At 54.2% G+C, this 18,980-nt stretch overlaps 2 protein-coding genes across 3 annotated transcripts in view; one reads left to right on the top strand and one right to left on the bottom strand.

The window, feature by feature from the left end:
* The window catches only part of CYTH3 (cytohesin 3), a 115,414-nt gene extending 100,738 nt beyond the window's left edge, over window positions 1-14,676 (top strand). The window contains exons 6-14 of one of the 2 annotated variants that reach the window (XM_025378391.1): window positions 2,628-2,708; window positions 5,121-5,233; window positions 5,452-5,600; window positions 5,788-5,899; window positions 6,361-6,363; window positions 10,658-10,734; window positions 10,849-10,920; window positions 11,035-11,189; window positions 11,421-14,676. In XM_025378391.1, the coding sequence (XP_025234176.1) occupies window positions 2,628-2,708; window positions 5,121-5,233; window positions 5,452-5,600; window positions 5,788-5,899; window positions 6,361-6,363; window positions 10,658-10,734; window positions 10,849-10,920; window positions 11,035-11,189; window positions 11,421-11,493 (835 nt within the window). In that variant the 3' untranslated portion in view covers window positions 11,494-14,676. The remainder of the gene's footprint in view (window positions 1-2,627; window positions 2,709-5,120; window positions 5,234-5,451; window positions 5,601-5,787; window positions 5,900-6,360; window positions 6,364-10,657; window positions 10,735-10,848; window positions 10,921-11,034; window positions 11,190-11,420) is intronic. The other variant, XM_025378390.1, reaches the window with a different exon arrangement.
* A 208-nt stretch (window positions 14,677-14,884) lies between these two features.
* The window catches only part of USP42 (ubiquitin specific peptidase 42), a 57,681-nt gene continuing 53,585 nt past the window's right edge, over window positions 14,885-18,980 (bottom strand). The window contains exons 17-18 of the mRNA XM_025378389.1: window positions 16,930-16,973; window positions 14,885-15,890 (exon numbers count right to left, since the gene is read on the bottom strand). Coding sequence (XP_025234174.1) covers window positions 16,966-16,973 — 8 coding nt within the window. The 3' untranslated portion in view covers window positions 14,885-15,890; window positions 16,930-16,965. The remainder of the gene's footprint in view (window positions 15,891-16,929; window positions 16,974-18,980) is intronic.

The following is an 18,980-nucleotide window of genomic DNA, read 5'->3' as shown; positions in this document are numbered from 1 at the left end:
GATCACAAGGTCAGGAAATCGAGACCATCCTGGCTAACATGGTGAAACTTCGTCTCTACTAAAAACACAAAAAGTTAGTCAGGCATGGTGGCGGGCGCTTAGAGTCCCAGCTACTCTGGAGGTTGAAGAAGGAGAATGACGTGAACCTGGGAGGCGGAGCTTGCAGTAAGCCGAGATTGCACCACTGCGCTCTGGCCTGGCCGACAAAGTGAGACTCTGGCCAAAAAAACAAACAAACAACAACAAAAAAACTCAATTATATTTCTATACAATAGCAATGAGTAAACTCAAAACAGCTCCATTTATAATAGCATTAGAAGGAATAAGATACTTAGGATAAATTTCACAAAAAAGCAACATTTTTACTCTAAAAACCACAAAACATTGTTGAAAAAGAATGAGAAGACCTAAATGGAAAAGCATCCATGTTCATGGATTGGAGGGCTTACTATTGCTAAGATGCCAATATTCCAACATTGATTTACAGATTTATTGTACTTCTTATTGAAATCCCAGCTGACTTCTTTGCAGAAGTTGCACTCCTAAAATTACTATGGAAAATTCAAGGGACCCAAAATAACCACAGCAGTATTAAAAAAGAACAAAGTTGCAGAACTCACATTTATTTCCTGATTACAAAATAAAGTGGCCAGGCACGGTGGCTCACGCCTATAATCCCAGCACTTTGGGAGCCTGAGGCGGGCAGATCACCTGAGGTCAGGAGTTCAAGACCAGCCTGGCCAACATGGTGAAACCTCATCTCTAGAAAAATACAAAAATTAGCCAGGCATGATGGCAGGTGCCTGTAATCCCAGCCACTCGGGAGGCTGAGGCAGGAGAATCACTTGAACCCAGGAGGCAGAGGTTGCAGTGAGTCAAAATCATGTTGTTGCACTCCAGCTTGGGTGACAGAGTGAGACTCTGTCTCAAAAAAAAAAAAAAAGACTGAAGTGTATAATCAAGACAATGTAAAACTGGCATAAGGATACACATATATAAATGATGGAATAGCGTTGAGAATCCAGAAATAAACCCTTACATTAGTGTCAAATAAGTTTTCAGCCAGGTACCAAGACAGTTTCAGTAGGTGAAAGAATAGCTTTTTCAACAAATGGTACTGGGATAACTGGAAATGCACATGCAAAAGAATGACATTGGACACCCTACTGATACAAAAATTAAAATGGATCAAAGACCTAAATGTAAGAAGTAAAACTGATAAAACACTTAGAAGAAAACATGGGGCAAATCTCTGTGATCTCAAATTAGGCTAGGATTTCTTACATGTGACACCAGAAGCACAATAACAAAAGAAAAAGGTAGGTAGACTCTACTTCATCAGAATATTGTGCTTCAGAAGACATCGAGAAAGTGAAGGCTGGCCAGGGATGGTGGTGTTTACAGCTAATCACCAGTTATAGATTCCTTGGTTCCTTGGCCACTCCCACTGCTTCACTTGACTAGTCTTAGGAAAAAAAAAAAAAGTAAAAAGACAATCCACAGGCATCCTGGGAAACATAGTGAGCCCTGGCTCTACAAAAAATACAAATAAATCAGTATGACTTGGGAATATCTTCATATATTTGTCTTTATATAATCTAGATATAAGTCCTCAGGGCTGATAATCAGTCCTTATAATCTGCTGAGGACTTATATCTATATTACATAAATAACTCTTCCAAATAAGAGCAGAAATAACAAAAATTACTCAGTTATCAAATGGCAAAGGATCTGAATAGACATTTCTGCAAAGAAGATATACAAGTGGCAAATAAGCACAGGAAAAAATGCTCAATTGATCGTCAAGGAGATACAGATTGAAACCACAGTGAGATACCATTTCACACCCATTAGGCTGGCCGTAATGAAAAAGAAATGTAACAAATGCCAGCAAGGCTGCAGGGAATGAAACCCTTATTGCTGATAAGATATAAAATCATGTGGCCTAGTGCGGTGGCTCACACCTGTAATCCCAGCACTTTGGGAGGCTGAGGTGGGTGGATCACCTGAGGTCAGGAGTTCAAGACCAGCCTGACCAATGTGGAGAAACCCTGTCTCTACTAAAAATACAAAAGTTAGCTGGGTGTAGTGGCACATACCTGTAATCCCAGCTACTCAGGAGGCTGAGGCAGGAGAGTTGCTTGGAATCCAGGAGGCAGAGATTTTGGTGAGCCGAGATTGCGCCAATGCACTCCAGTCTGGGCAGCAAGAGTGAAATTCTGGCTTAAAAAAAAATAAAAAGTATATAAAATGATGCTTTGGAAATCAGTCTGGCAGTTCCTCAAAATGTAAAACATAAACTTTAACATGGAACCCAGTAATTTCACTCTTAGGTATTTACTCAATAGAAATAAAAATGTGGCCGGGTGTGGTGGCTCATGCCTATAATCCCAGTGTTTTGGGAGGCCGAGGGAGGTGTGGGAGGACTGCTTGAGCCCAGGAGTTCCAGACCAGCTTGGGTAATATAGCGAGCCGTGCCTCGGCAAAAAATACAAATGTTTTAAAAAAGTATGGCCATGCAAAAACTTGTGCTTGAATGTTCATAGCCACATTATTCATAAGCCATATCTTTTAAAATAATTGGGATAATGTACATTAGGTTTGAAGCTTGCTTATTTTTTTCCCAGGGATGAATTTAATATTAAAGTTCTTCAAGCTTTTGTTGAACTCCATGAGTTTGCTGATCTCAACCTTGTACAAGCCTTAAGGTAAGTATGATCATTTGCTGGGTGTAGAGTGGATGGGGAAGGCCAGAGGACCGCTTCCTGGGCAGCAGTGGCTGTGAATTGACTCTAGGTAACTTGGTGCCACGCGAGTCTCACAGATGCTGGCTCGTGTTCCGAATGATCCAGCTAATGCCGTGTGACATCGAGCAGCCCTAGATAGGAACTGGGGCACATGCTTAAGATAAGGGCCATGTTTTCCTCACTGTGGCCGCTGGTGCTCCTTCCATTCCGTTTCCTTCTATTTTTAATGCTGTGTGGCAGTAGTTCGAGTGCCTTCTTCCCGAGCTCTGTATGGCGTGGCATTGGTGCTACATGGGGTTACTTCCTTCCAGATTTGACCTAAAGCACCAAACACATGAATACCTGAGTGTGCCAGAGAGGATGTAGTCTTCTCGCCATTTTGGTGTCCGGGACACACTCCCTGGATGCCCCTCGAGCTGCCCTTCCTGCACGTTTTCTTCCTCCTGCTCTGCAAGCAGGAAATTGTCTCGCCTCCTTCCTTGGTGCCCCGGCTGTTCTCTTCTGGGCCTTCATCTGTTCTGGGCCTTGACCCTGAGCCAGTACTCAGCAGCATCCGGGGGAGAGGAGGCAGGGCCTCTGGTGGGAGCTGCCTCAGCTGGCCCTTGGGCTGAGAAAATCAGGCCGCATCTCGTCATGTTCTCAGACCTTCTGCTTCATACCTTGTTCTCGTTTACGTGGCCTGTTTCCTCATGGCCTTACCTCAGGCGCAGACTGCAGCATTGGCAGCATTTCTGTGGGACCCTGCTGATGTGCTCGCAGCACAGCCTGGAGCTGAACAGTGCGCTGAGAGTTAGCAACATCTGAGAATCCTGCAGCCGCAGTTCAGGCTTATCAGATTCCGTTTCTGGAGGCTGTACATCCAGAGAAGGGTACAGGCCTGGCGAGTCTGGGAGGGGCGTCTGGCACGGCCCTTGCTGCTGTGACTCCATTTCTTTCAGTCCATCAGTCTCTGGCCACAGCCAGAAAGGCTCCTATTAATTCCCACAGCAGTGGGAGCCTGGCATAGCCCAGTAGAGGGTCTGATGAAGGCACAGGGTGAGGGGGAATGTAGGCAGGTCCTGTGGCCTGAGGAGCTGCCCTGAGAATGTTAGCTTTTGTCCTGAAGGACACGGCAAGCCTGTGTGGGGCAGAGGTGTGCGGGCTGACTCGAGACTCTTTACTGCCGTGGGGTGGGCAGGGAGGCCATGGTAATGGGCTGGTGAGAAGGTGCATGCTTTGCTGGTGAACGTGGGACAGACGGGGAGTGAGGGGTGGAGGGGGTGAGAGTGGAGGAGGGACGATCGTGTTGAGTCTGAAGGCTGCTGGTGCAGGCCTGGCAGAGAAGATGGGGCCTGGTAGAGAGTGGGGCCAGACATGGCTGGAATCCCAGGAGGAGAGAGCAGAGGAAGGACCTTGGGGAGCTGCCCTGTGTGAGGGACATGCAGAGGAAGAGGAGCCCCGGGGGGGCCAGGCTGCATCCTCCCCCGATGGCTGGTGGGATCAGTATTTTTAAAAGCCCAGAGACTTAATTGGAGCCTTGAGGTCTAACTTGGTCCTGATCCTTCTGCTAAATCCACGGCAGCATCAGACATTGCTGAATAGCTGGTGCGGGAGGCCACAGCTGGCCTTGGGGACTGCAGCCTCTGCCCCTGGGGCTCACACCTGGGCGACCAGACAGTGGATAAGGCAGACAGGTAGCAGGGACAGTGCCACGCAGCCACAGCCAGCCGAGGAAAGCAAGGAAGGGAAGCGGTAGGAGGTGGGTGGGGGGACTGGGCTGGGGGTTGCAATTACAGGGAGGTCAGCCAGGGAGACCTCAGCCAGAGGGGATGCCTGAGGGTTGGGAGTGTCTGCTGGGCCTGGTCTCTGAGGCAGGTGTGTGCCTCCCCAGCAAGGCAGCAGCAGCTTCTGGCCGCAGTGCCCAGTGCTGTAGGTGGGGCTTTGGACACCGTCCTGTGGACTATGGCTCTGCCTTATGTGTGGGAGTTCTGAGAGGAGGACGTGGTCTTGTTGATGCTGTGAGGACTGGCCGGTGGCAGCTTGGGACATGCAGGGCTCTGGTGATCACCTGGCAGCAGCAGGAGATGGTGGCAATGGGGACAGAGAAGTGCTGGGATCCTGGATATTTACTTTTTAGGCAGAGACAACTGGCCTCGCTGCTGAATCGGTTGTAGTTATAAAAAGATAAGCCATCAGTAAGCGTGTCTCGAGTTATGGAATGGAAGGAGACTGTCCTGGGTTTTCTCCTTTCTGTCTCTGCACCCCCAAGCCCCTGCCAGAGCTGTACCCCAGCCCGGGAGGAAAGCGTCCTTCCTGAGCGGGGCAGAAGCCGCCCTTGGCCTTGAGGCGGTGTGGATTCTGATGCGGCTGCCCACGGCTTTGCTGTCTCCACAGGCAATTCTTATGGAGCTTCAGGCTGCCGGGGGAGGCGCAGAAGATTGATCGCATGATGGAGGCTTTTGCTTCTCGCTACTGCCTGTGCAACCCCGGGGTCTTCCAGTCCACAGGTCAGTGTAGCGCTCACAGCCTGGCCCCTCGCCAGGCACAGCCTCCAGCTCTGGAGGGGGCGGTCCCGGCAAAGCCCAGCGTGTGTTCCTGGGGACCTGCCTTCCCTGAGCGAGGACGACCTGTGGGCCGGGCACCTCTTGCAGGCGGGCCCCAGCACGCGGGGTCCCACTGTCCACTGGAGGTTCTGGCTGAGCCCAGCACCCCGGACTCGTTGCAGACACGTGCTACGTGCTGTCATTCGCCATCATCATGCTCAACACCAGCCTGCACAACCACAACGTGCGTGACAAGCCCACGGCAGAACGGTTCATCGCCATGAACCGCGGCATCAACGAGGGCGGGGACCTCCCTGAGGAGCTGCTGAGGGTGAGCTCCCCAGCCCGCGGCCGCTGCCGTCTGCAGGATCTCTTCGCTGGGAGCGGCCGCAGCGCCTGGGACTCCAGACGCGCCTCCCAAGAGTCTCCTTGCCGCCCTGGTCCTGCCGCGCTTTCCGCGCGGCGGCCGCTGGCCTCTGTGTGAGTCTGAACTGGCTGCTGCTCTTTCCTCCCTGCAGAATTTGTATGAGAGCATTAAGAACGAGCCATTTAAGATCCCGGAGGACGACGGGAACGACCTGACGCACACCTTCTTCAACCCCGACCGCGAGGGCTGGCTCCTGAAGCTGGGTGAGCCGCCTGCCCACGGGACCCGGGCGTGACCCCTCGGCCCACGGCAGCAGCCCCTCGGGTTCCTCCCAAGCTCGTCATGGGAATGTAGGAACGCCCCCGCCACAGGCAGAGACGTTAAAAAGAAACGCAGTTAAGCCAGAGCCCGCTCTCGGTAGCCGCACGGCCCACGGCTGCTCCTCTGAGCCGGGGCGTCAGAGCCATGTCCGCGGCAGAGAGGAACGCCCGGGCTGCACGGCCCGTCCCAAAGCACTGCTGAGTTAGCATCCAGAGCCAGCCAGGGCAGCGTCCTGCACGAGAAGCGAGCGCGTTATCCACAGAACCTGTGTGCCTCTCTCTCGGTTTGGTGTGGCTGTGATTTCTGACGCGTGGTTTAAATGTGCCTTCTTGTTGTTTTCCTTCTGCCTGTGGCTCCCACCTTTCTGTTCTGTGACGGGCTGTCCCTGCTTGTCCTGCTTTAGGAGGTAGGTACCCAGTGGCTTCCCGCCCCCCAGCGGCTCATTCCTCTCGGTCTCCCCACGTTGGTCTGTGTGAGCTCCGCTGTGTGGCTGCCATTCATCCGACCCATCTGTGGACTTGCGGGCCGCGCCGTGCACGGTGCGGAGAACGCTCCACCCACCCCAGGGGCGGGGCTGAGAGAGGCCGGGACCTGGAGCACTCGGGGATGCCGTGTGGGAGCCGGCTTGCCCCCACCCCGTGTCTCCAGGGGTCTGCAGCAGTAGAGAAGCAGCCAGCCAGCCCTGTCCCTGCGGCATCACCCTCCACCCCATACTAACCCAGCAGCGCATGGAGGGATTTCGGGAGCTGTGTAAAGGCCCCTGGAGCGATTTAGGGCACTCGCGTGCGGTTTTAGAGATGCGGAGGGGTGTTTTGCCTGTGGGGCGGGGATGGTTGCCGTGTGCCCACAGTGAAGCCTTCCAGATGCGATGGCTGGGCTCACGCAAGCCCTTCTGAGAGCAGGCGGCCACCGGGCAGCACATAAGACCTGGAGTGGAGTGTCCTGGTGATTTAAAAAAATTTATCAGTCGGGTGCAGTGGCTCATGTGTGTAATCCTACTGCTTTGGGAGGCTGAGGCGGGAGGATTGCTTAGGCCAGGAGCTTGAGACCAGCCTGGACAATATAGTGAAACCCCGTCTTTACAAAAAAATAAAAATTGGCCTGGCACGATGGTGTGTGCCCGTAGTCCCAGCTACTAGGGAGGCTGAGGCAGGAGGATCGCCTGAGCCCGGGAGGTTGAGGCTCCAGTGAGCCATGACTGTGCCACTGCACTCCTGCCTGGGCGACAGAGGGAGACCTTGTCTCAAAAAAATAAATAAATAAATAAAATAACAATTTTCAAGGAAGGATGAGACACAGTGTGACAGGCACAGGCTTCCTCAGCTGGTGGAAGGGATGTGAGTCCCACAGGTCTACCTTTCCCATTAGGGTCTTCGACCTTGGCCATTGCTCTTTGACTTTTTTCTGGCTATGCCGAGGTTTAGGGGAGTTCTAGGTATTTGCCTGAAAACCTCGCACCATGGTCTTGGGCTTGGGTGCCTGAGAGACCAGATCAGATCACTTCGTGTGAGGGTTCTAGAGTGAGGGCGGGGGGTGGGGGATGTAACGGGAAACAGCAGCAGGCGCTCTGGGGACGGGATAAGTGGGACGTTCGTTTGATTAGATGCCTCCCTTCTGGTTCCTGCATTGCCCCCCAGTGTCCCCTCGAGGGACAGTGACGCCGTCAGCCTGCCTGGCAGTTAATGTGGCCTGTGCCACCAGGGAAGGGTCGGCTCTGGAGATGTAAATGCGTGAATGAAATGAAGGCACAGCAGAGCTCGTGTTATCTAACCTGTTTTCTGGTTGGGCAGATAAACAGGCCACAAAATGAGTGCACACAGCGCTCACGGGAACCAAGAGCTGGCTGGGCGCCGGGTGCCAAGCGCGGGGGCCCTGGAGGGGCTGGTGCAGCTGGCATGGCCTCAGTGTGGGCGGCCCGGTGAGCGGCTGCCACTCTAGGGTGCTGGCTTCCTTGCCCTCTCCCACCCAGGCACCCTGTGTGCCTACTGTGTTCTCAGAAGCAAAGTTCGAGACCAAAGGCTGGCGAGCCAGGGCCCTGGCTGGAGGCAGACGAGACGGGTGCAGGATCTAGAATGCTTCCAGGCGTGCGCTGAGCGGGGAGTGCGACCTGACTTGGCTGTATTCTTACTGTAGATTGGCTTTTAGAGCAGGTGGTCTTAAAAAGGCCAGGATGCTTTGCCAGAGCGTAGGAACCCTGCTGTGTACACAGGCGTGGCTTACGATTGTTGGTAACTTAAGACTTTGAGTCTTGAATCAATTACCACACACAAAAAAATCACAGGAGGTGGTCCAATCCAAGCTATCATGCAGAAAGTGTGTGCACGTGCTGTGTTTGTGCGTGTGGATCCGTGTGCGCACCTGCCTGCTCACGGCAATGAAAATAGAAACTTGCAGAGAGAAAGTGGCTCCCGTCTGCAGGTTCCAGAAACCAGGCTCTTGTCTGCAGGCGAGAATGCTGTGTGGCGTGGCCAGAAGCAAGCACGAGCAGAGCCTGCTGGGCTCTGAGACCAAGCTCACCACCCACTGCCCTGGGCCTGCAGTCCTGCTCTGCAACCATCCCCTGGCCCTGAGGACTGGACAGGGATGGGGCTGTCCATGGGGGGTGTGAGCAGGGGACCTGAGGGTGGAGCTGAGAGGCTGCCTGGCAGACCCGTCCCAGGCGGACCCCTCCCAGGCGGACCCCTCCCAGGCGGGGGCCAGGTGGACAGGCTAGTGGAACATACAGGCCCATCGCTGTCCACCATGCCGGGAGCATGGAGGAACAGAGCAGGTGCTGGACAGAAGCACACAACCTGGGGGCTCCTGGATGAGCTCCCCAAGAACTGGAGACTCAGATAGCTGGGCAGGGAGAAAGGCCACAGCTGGGGAGCCAGGAAGGGCGGCCCCTGCAGCCGCTCAAGGAGTTGGGTCTAAAAGCCGAGTGCAGTGGGACCCTTTGCGGGGGCGTCAGGCCGGGAGGGGCACGATCGCCACACGCTTTTGAAAAGATGCCTCTGGCTGCTGTTTGGGGGCTGGCAGCTGGCACCAGTGCAGCTGGAGCAGGGCCTGCTCTGGAGTCTCTGGAGGGAAGCAGAGGCAACTGTGACAGCGACCGATGTCAGGGTAGTGGAGTTGCTGTCAGCTGATTCTGCCACAGCAGCTCGAGCTGGAGCAAGTGCCTGGAAGGAATCAGCACTGTCCCCCTGTCCCCAGGGTCTCGGGGACATAAAACGCCTCTCCCTGCTCACTGGAGGACTGAGGGACAAGGCGGGGTTGCCCCCAGGGTCTCCTGCCCTCCCCTGTGGACTTTAGGCCTCCCTGGTATGCTGCAACGGAGGTGGGGAAGGTGAAGGCCGAGGGCTTGCATGGAGCATGGAGCCTGTGGTGACAGGGACACGAGGGCAACAAGGGCTTTGGGCCTTGCTGGGGCCTGGCTGGGTGTTCAGGGGACCAGTGAGGCGGCCCCACACAGTTGGGGCAGCGGGTTCCAGTCGGAGCAGCTTGCAGGCGTCAGGGAGTGGAAGCCCCGCCAGGGCTCAGGAGAGATGTTGGGGGCAAGGTTTGAGGGCTGGGGAGATGCAGCAGGAAGCTTGGGGGGCAGATTTGCCCAGACCAGGGTCTAGACAGACCCTTTATTTAACAGGTGGGCTGGTGGGACACTGATGAGACTGGGGCCTGTGGGGAGGCGAGGAACAGCTGGAGACTGGGCTTCTGTCCCAGGCTGGCGGTGGCAAGCACATTGCAGGCTGCCTTAGGCATCAATGGAGGATGGCAGTGCTGAGTGAGGCAGGGGCCGGAGGATCCCAGAGAGGCTGCGGAGACCCCTTCCGGCCGCCAGTACGGCTGAGCCAGGCTTCCTGCCACCTGCAGCTGGTTCCTCCTCACCCAGGGTCTCTGCACACCAGGCCCCGAAAGGGAAACCTTTCGGGTGATCCGCAGAGCCCTTCTCACAGCATCTTGCCGCCAGGCCTCAGCGCCCGTGCTGGCCCCCACACAGGGAGGCCGCTCCCCTGCCAGCCTGTCACAGAGAAAGCCGGGTGAGCTGCGCGGCGCTGGGGAGGCGTGGGGCAGAGCGGCCTAGTACCCCAGGGAGCACTGAGTTCATTGCCCCGCGCGTGCCTTTCTTTGAATTATTTAAAAAACAAACACAGGCAAGGCTAGCAGCTGAAGTCAGTTTGTGTCTGCTCAGTGTTTAAGGATCAGAGACGTCCTTCCCTTAGTGAGAGGAGGGCAGGTACAGATAGGGGTACGCGCGTGCACTCCAGATCTTGTTACAGAATTAATTCAGTCTCACGATTCCCTGGGCCCAGGGGTGATTGAGTTTGGGGGATCCCAGGGCTGCCCAAGGGCCTCTGTAACGTGACAGCCACCTGACATGGTGGGTCAGGCCCTGGACAGAGCCCGGCGAGCCGTCCTGACTTCATCACGCTGCCATCTCATGTGGGGAAATGACGCCATCCATCCCACTAACTCCCAGGAAGCGAATTGGAGTGCGGTCGTGTCATCAGGGGGCCCCTCGGTGCCGTGGAGGGGCACCGGTGTGGGCGGGGTGGGTGCATGCGGGGCCCCGCGGTGGGAACGCCGAAGGGCACCTAAACCCGAGCCTGGCGCCTGGCAGCCTTTCTGAAAACGCAGTGGTCTGTGCAGGTCCAGGGCCCCCTCTTGGACCCGCGGGCTCCCTGTGCACGGAGCACACACTCACGGGGCCCTTCTGCTTCTAGGAGGACGCGTGAAGACCTGGAAGCGCAGGTGGTTCATCCTGACTGATAACTGCCTCTATTACTTTGAATACACAACAGTAAGTAAGGTTGGGCCTCCTGGTCGCCTCCCGGCAGTCACGGAGCTGCCCTGGGGCCGAGGGACCCCCAGGCTGGTGGCCCACAGTGAGCGCCCGTGTACTTCTCTCTTGTAGGATAAGGAGCCCAGGGGAATCATCCCGTTGGAAAACCTCAGCATCAGGGAGGTGGAGGACCCCCGGAAACCCGTAAGCTCCCTCCTGAACCTTCTCTCTTGCCAGCCACCTGGGAGCCATCCTCACTGCCTGCAGGGAACCTGGCCCCCAGCCCCTGTGACGGCCTCCCCTCTCTTTCTCCACCAGAACTGTTTTGAGCTCTACAATCCCAGCCACAAAGGGCAGGTCATCAAGGCCTGTAAGACGGAGGCCGACGGCCGCGTGGTAGAGGGGAACCACGTGGTGTACCGGATCTCAGCCCCGAGCCAGGAGGAGAAGGAGGAGTGGATGAAATCCATCAAGTGAGCAGGGTTCGGGGGCGGGGCCAGGTCTGTCTTCTCATGCTGGTTGGAGGGCGGAGGATGTCTGGAACGTGGATGCTTCCGTGTGCAAGAGCGGACCCTCTGCCTCCAGAAACCCAGTGCTCAGATCTGAGCCTGCGGTCCTGTCCGAGGAGCCTCTGGGGCTGGTGGGGAAGGGAAGGTCTGTGTGTCACCCACGACCTAACCTGCATGTTTTCCTTCTTTCACCAGAGCCAGTATCAGCAGGGATCCCTTCTATGACATGTTGGCAACGAGGAAACGAAGGATTGCCAATAAAAAATAGCTTTCCTGGCTACAAGACCCAGGTAAAAGACCCAACCCCAGCAGAAAGACACCGCGGGCCGCCCCTCCGCGGAAGGCGTGGCAGGGAGGCAGTCGCCCTGCGGTGCAAGCTGCTTCTCCAGAGTGTACTGTGGCCCAGATGGCATCCCCGAGGCCTCGTGCCGTGGCTGGGGTCCTGGGAGGTGGTCGCCCTGCAGTGCAAGCTGCTGCTTCAGAGCGTACTGTGGCCCAGACTGATCCTCGAGGCCTTGTGCCGTGGCTGGGGTCATGGTCGGCTGCGCGTGTCCAGAAGTATTCCTTCCTGCGACCGTCCCCGGCGGCCCTGGGGGGAGAAGCCAGGACAGCAGCTTCCGCTCTCTCCACAGCAGACACCGGACGGATTCCACAGATGGGAGCCTCATTCGTACCATGCCAAACGCGTTCACTCGGGGCAGTGTTAACCGTTCTAGAAAGCCACTGTTTTATAGCAAAACAGGAAAGGAAAAGCTACCAGTTTTTTATTCAGAATTTTTTCTCAGATATATAGGATTATAGCTTTTATATGCCTTTTTATATTCTGAAATTATAACAAAAGATACTTTCTAACAGTAGTATTTTTAGAATGGCAGCTATAAAGTTAACTCCTGGACACAAGTATATACTGTGCACTGAAAAAATATCCATCTAGACGCAGCACCCAAGGGGGGGGCTGGGGGACACCGGCATGGGGGGCCACGTGCAGCCCTGCCCTGTCAGGCTGTCAGGCAAGCCCCGGGGGCAGCAGGTGGGCTCTGGACAGGCTCGGGGAGGGATGGCCATGGCACTTGGGGGCTCCAGGGTGACTCCCATGTGGCCTCCCTTCAACCCAGGCTTTTTGGCCCCACAGGTACTTTAAGCAAATCGTTAAAGTGATAACAGTTAATGGTTTGGGGTGTTTAGCCTGTAACTGCTAACTCCTAGGAAACAGCTTTTCCCTGGACACAGATGGTCCATATGCTGAATCACGTGAAACTGCTCATGTTTTGTTCAGACACACGCACGGCAGCGTTTCATACAGGTCAGCGGAGTCCATGTGGACCGGCTTTTGACCATACTTATCGCTATTTAAAACCTGTGGCAAAATGAATGCTTATTTTACAGACCTTCTAATTTGACCAGATTTCTTAATGAATAGACACAGAAGTAACTAGAAACAGCCTCACCCCATGTAGCGTGCCATGTCCTGAGACAGGTGCCCTCCCTACGAGGAGGGAAGAACAGGCCCTGGGGTGCAGAGGCCTGGCACGTAGGGTGTCTGGGGAGCTGAGAACCCCAGATAGACACCGGTGGTGGAACTGGCGAAGCTCCACGCCCGCCTGGGAGGTCGTCAGGTTGCTGTGGATGTAAGGATAGCAGGTGCCCGGTGCTTCACTCAAGCAAGGGTGGATCTGGGCCCCACCTCCAGAGAGGGCACAGGGCTGGCCGGGGGCATTGCATGCTTGGGCCGACGCAGGCCGGTAGCAGGCGCTGCTCTGTCGGGAGATTTGCATCCCCAGGACCCTGTTGCACACGGGGCTGTTGGGCTGGTGGCTGGCGTTTCCTCCACGGACTTCCTCTTCCCGCCCCACCTGCACAGGCACACCTTGAATCTGCACCCTCTGGAGGGCATCTGTACTCCTGCGCAAAATGCCCAGTCCAGAGACCAAACCTCAGACTGTGCACCTAGGCTTCCTTCTCAGCAGCGGAGACTGTTCCTTTGAGTTGCCTTGAAGTGGAGGCCGAGCGGCTGCGGGCCCTCCGCCTCCCTGCGGCTGACCTTGATGTAGCTTTAAGTCGCACTAGACTGCAGAGGGGTCGGAGGCCAGAAGCCCCCGTCCTGCATCAGACTTTCATTCCCAAGCTCTTAGGCTTTGTTACTGATACCTCAAATTGGAAATTTTAGTTCTGAGAAAGGCAAGTCAGCGTTCTTGAAACCTGGCTGGTAGATATGCAATTCTGGCCTCGTCTTCCATGAAAATAAACGCTGCCTGGATCCCCCCCCAGACCACACACTGACGGCCGGCCCCAGCGGTGCCCACCCCTCAGGCTGGCCCCGCACCCAGGACTGGCCACAGCCAGCTTTGTCAGCATGTCGTGCTCAGACGAGCCGTTTCCTTCTGACCAACCCAGGTGTGACCTGGGGATGCGGAGCTTTCTGTTTTGGGTGTTGGGAGCCGCGGCAGGAAGGAGTCTCCAGATCAAGCTCCTCCGCTGCTGTCGTCTGGGAATGAGCTTCACCGGGTGGTGGGCACCCGGGAGCCGCGCAGAGGCTGTGGTGCTGAGTTAGACTCCAGGTACTTTGTGGTCAGAGTGTTACAGGAAGTCGCCTAGCTCCAGGCTGTGTAATGACAGTATTAGCATAAAGGCCGTGCAGCCATCATGCCTGCTGAGCCTTGAGGCAGGCCTGGTCCAGAAAACTCTCTGGGTCATGACTGCACAGGGCCAGCCGCCACCAGGACGGCCCTGAAGCAGGACATCTGTTTTTGTCCCTCACCCTGGGCAGGCCCTGTCACAATCACGATCCTCCTCCTCCCCGCCCCGATGTCTGAGCACAGGGCTCGAATTGTTAGTCCCAACTCTGGCCAAAGACACTTTCGTCCAGAGACAGAGGCCAGGAGGCAGCGACGGGAGCCCAGCGGGGAGGCGGCGGCTGCCACAGCCCTTCCAGCCTGTCTTGCTGGGCCCTGGTTCACATTTGAGTTTAGTTGGACTGGCCCTGGACCCAGATAAGCAGCAGTGTCTTTGGGGTCACAGAACATTTTGGGGCAGTTTAATGTGGTACCAAACTGAGTGAAACTAGGAGCTGTTTATAGATGGAGCAGCACTTAGTGCTTCATAGAAAGCAATGCCTACTTTTAAAGTTACAAATGCAGCTATCTACATAGATGTGCTTTGCCGAGAAGTTAGGTCTGTGGTAGACCAGAAACCACAAATTGACTTTTTTTTTCTTAGAAAATATTTCTATTTGCGGAAAATACAGTAATATGTAAATAATGTACATCTATTGATTTCTGGAGTGTTTGTTATTCAATGTATATACTGCCATGGCTCGCATGAAGAAACAGCCTCTCTCTCTCTCTCGATATTTGGTTGTAAAGTGAACAGTAAGATTGGAGGGTGGATGGCTGTCAGTGCTCTTGCAAATACTGTGTTCACTAAATAAAAATCACATGTATTGTTAAAACAAGCCTGTCTGAGACTTGGTTCTTTCCAACAGATATTGTTGGGTCCAGCAAACACCCCTCCAGTTTTCCTTTGCCCGTCCCAGGTGGGATGGCCTGGCCGAAGGTACTGACTTCAGCAGGAGCACTTGAAGGTTTTAAGAAAGTGAATTCAGATGACAGGAAGGAGTCTGGAAGCAAATGGGGAAAACAGCAGTAAAAAGACGCCAAGTGTGTGATTTGCTGCCATTTATATACTATAGAAATTTTACATGCTGTATATTTACAGTGGGGCAAGTGCTTTTTTAATCTTTAAAAAAACAAAGATCAAACTTTAAACATCTCTGAACAACACAAACTGTATAAACCATACAGATTATTCAGATACAAACTGTATTAAATACAGTTTTCCCCACTCCATCTCCTGATGCAGGACCAGTGAATTATAAGTGTATCACAGTTTGATAGCATATCCATATTAAAAATAAAATCACAGTATGATTGTGTCTGTAACTAGAAACTCGAAGGGACCAAGCAGACAACGGAGACTCCAGTATCAGTGAAGACAAGAGACGCTGTATCAAAAAGTGTTGTGTAATAGAAACATACTGTCGGCTTTACAAATCATGTCTGGGTTATACATTCATAATGTAAATACTCATCATAACTGGGAAATTGATTGGAACAGTTCCACAAAGTTCAAAAACAGAACTTGTCTATAAAATACATCTTCAAATCTTGAATACAACTAAAATAAGCAAATTAGTTTCTAGTATCAGACATTACAGAAAACAGACTGCTCTCCAAAGTCTAGGTGAGAGCTTGTGAGTTTTTAAATAAGTCTTTAAATTAAATATACACACTGTCAGTTTGTACTTTTGACAATTCCATGGTCTCCCGGTTGGTCTTGCACCAGATGTCTAACTTGGAGGAACATTACATGAAATACAAGTAATCGACCTGAGTCTGTAATTAAGCAGCATTTGAGATGTTCTATTCCAGGGCATTATTTCAATGGGATTTATATACACGGTATTTTACAATGGTCAGCAGTGGTAGAAAGTGTTCGTCCATTCGGAATAAGGGTAATTAAGAAAAGGTAAAAACTAAAAAAAAAGTTCTCCATGGTAAAATCTGTACAGTATTTACTAAAGAAGCACCACGCAGATTGGAACAGAGTTATTTTCTATCTTTATAATTTAAGCTGGGCTGGGGATGGCTTCTGTTGAACGCGTTGAATCTGAAAGACAAGAGGCGCCGGGTTAGTGAGTTGGAGGCAGGCGGCGGCGGTGCCTAGGGCTTATTCTGGACGCCCTGCCAACTGCTCCAGAAGGCTGGGGAAGCTCTTCCCTGAGGAGGTCACTCTGCCTTCCTGGGTGGAAGTGAGGGAACTGGCGGTGCCAGCGGCTCAGCCAGGGAGGCGCCATCTGCTGGGCCCCGCCGCCGCGAGCCCCCAGCTGCCTCCTCCACCTCCGTCCTCACAGCCCCTCACTTGGGAAGTTTAGCTCCTTCCTTAGGGTTGGGCCTCTCCCTTGAGGACACACTGATAAAGCCTGTTAATTAACGGCCAGTTAATCCACAGACTCTTCACTTGGAAATTCATTTTAAATTCCTCTTGCTGACTACATGTGACAGACACATTTGGACAAAGTTTCCTTTCAAGGGAAAAATGATTCGCTGTCCCCTTTAGGTCCACAGGGGTCAGGTATAAAACCAGTGACTCTCCCAGGACCCCTGTGAGAATTGACCCAACACAGCCCTGCAGCTCTGAGGTCCTGATCTGCCACTCGGCCACCTTCCCACGGTTTTGTACAGTGGGTGCTGGGTGGGTGCCGGCTCCAGCTCAGTGCGACCTCGGGGCGCAAACAGCAGCACAGGGGCCAGGATGGGACGGGGAGGGAGCAAGGCTCCGCTCTCCTGAGGTGCCTGTGCTGGGCACCGGGCCTCTCCCTTCCCAGATGTTTATCAAAGGCCCCTGGGCTCAGCTGCTGTGAGCCAGGTTGGCTTTTCCCAGTGAGGGGCAAGGGAACAGGGCAAGTCCACCTGCGTGAGGGATGCGGGTCTTCCCAGCCAGTAATGCAAAGGTGACGAGGTGGAGGGTCTAGGTCTGTCCCCAAGCACGTGGCCTGGGTCTGGGCTGGCTGGGAACCTGCCTGGGCCTCTCCATGGCTCTGCCCATTCCTATGGGCCCAGCCCACAGGCAGAACCACAGAATAACTCCTCTGCCTGAGTCCCCTCAGCGCCACCACAAACAATGAAGAAACAGGAAAACAGCTTACCATAACTAGTGAATTTTTTGTTTTGAGGCTGAGTTTTCAATCACCTAGAAAGCAAAGGTCAGGAAAGAGATTTTAATGATGGTTGCAAAACCGCCAGTGCCTCTGCTCTGCGTGTGCATTAAGTGGCTATGGTCAGTCACTGCGGTTCCCTGTGAGTGGCTGAGGCCACTTCCCCGCGAGGTGAGCAGGGATGTCCCAGCGCTCAGCTGCTGCTCCCAGGGCTTTACTGACATCAAAGGGTTTACGTGATGACTGAGACTGAGGGCTCCATCCAACCCACGCACACCCTGGGGTTAGGACAACAGATCTCAGGCCCAAGAACTGAACTGGGTGGAACAGAGCCAGAGGAAGAGTCTGAAAGAGAAAGGCAAGGAGCCGAAGTCCAGGGCAGAGGGGGGCCTGTAGGACCACAGGACGCTGGGTGAGGCGAGGCCGGGCACCGGCCTTCTCGGGAGGACAAGAAAGGCTCCTCAGTCTGTGCTCGCAGCAGAAGCGCCAGCTGCAAACCCTGTCATCAGTGCAGTGGGATGGGCACAGAAACGCAGGCCACCACACACACGCCTGACCACAGCACCCAAGGACGGGCACGGAAATGCAGGCCACCACACACACACACACACACACACACACACGCCTGACCACGGCACCCGAGACAGGACGCAAACAAGTTCACGTTCAACCTCCCTCCTGCTGGACCAGGTGCCTTGGGGGCTATCACTGTCTCCCAGCAGCCCTGGCTGGGAGCCCACGAGCCTCGGAGCCCGTACCACACACAGAATGAGCCCATTCACCGCATCCTCGGGTACCAAGCAGCCCTCATGAATCCCCTTCCCCGATTCGCTGAAATGGGAAGGCAAAACCAATTCTGAAACGTCCAGAATGTCTACAACACAGACAGCAAAGGCCCGCCGGCTCCCCATCCTCGCCGGCTCCCCGTCCTCGCCAGCCCCCTGCCCTCGCCGACAGTGCTGGTACCTGTCCTGGGCTCCGGCTGTTTCCCCAGCACTCCACAGGCAAGTGTGCCCCATGGGGCTCACCCCGCAGCCCCCGCTCTCTGTCACACACTCTAAGGACCATCTGCCCCTCAATCAACAATGCACACTGGCTCTGGGCTGCTGGCAGGGACAGGCCTTCCCCAGAACACACAGCTCCACCTAACCCACGACACAGCCGAGAAGAAAAGGCCTCAGGGCAGCCCTGATGATTCGTCAAAAGTCCCTGGGAGGAGAGCATGCGCTTCATACATGAATGCAAACAACTGGCGTTCAGGTAGGGATGACCAACTTTCTCTGTGAAGGGGCAAATAACATTCTCCGCTTTGCAAGCCACAGTCCCTGCCCTGCTGCAGCCATTCGCCTCTGTCAGGCAGTGACAGCGAAGCCACAGGACAGCGTGCGAACACGCCTGGCTGTACCCCAATCAAGCCACAGACACTGCAGTCTGAACTTCACATCATTCTCATGTGAAACGCATTGTTGTTCTTTGGGATTATTTCCAACCACTTAAAAAGGTTAAAACCATTCTTCACTCCAAGTTCATACAAAGCCAGGTGACCAGCCGAAGCTGGCCGCAGGGCTGCAGTTTGCCAACCTCTGCTCTAGGTCCACTGACTCGAGTGACATCCACTTCTAACAGGCTCACAGCTCCTCTCCAGGACCAGCAGTCACTGGACACCAACCAGAGAGGAAGTGGGGAGGCTGCCTCAAGTGCAGTCAGAGCACAGCGCGTGGCCACATGACAGAGACACAGCCCCACAGGGCAGAAGAGAATCTAGGACCCCTGGCAGCGACAGTCCGTGGCCCGCCACACCGTCTCTGAGGCGTCAGGCAGAGGCCGACGCCCGTGCTTCTAACAACCCAAGCAAGCAAATCGGTACTGAGCGTCAGGGCACACTCAGAATGCTACAGGTTTAAGGATTCAGGAGAGTAATGTATATACTGCAAAAGTATTTCTATCAAAAATGCTTTAAAACCAAGAGTTCTCGAGACCATCCTGTTTAACAGGGTGAAACTCTGTCTCTACTAAAAACACAAAATTTAGCTGGGCGAGGT

The sequence above is a fragment of the Theropithecus gelada genome, chromosome 3 (genome assembly GCF_003255815.1).
Source record: "Theropithecus gelada isolate Dixy chromosome 3, Tgel_1.0, whole genome shotgun sequence".
NCBI lineage: Eukaryota > Metazoa > Chordata > Mammalia > Primates > Cercopithecidae > Theropithecus > Theropithecus gelada.
This window is presented reverse-complemented; position numbering and strand designations above follow the sequence as displayed.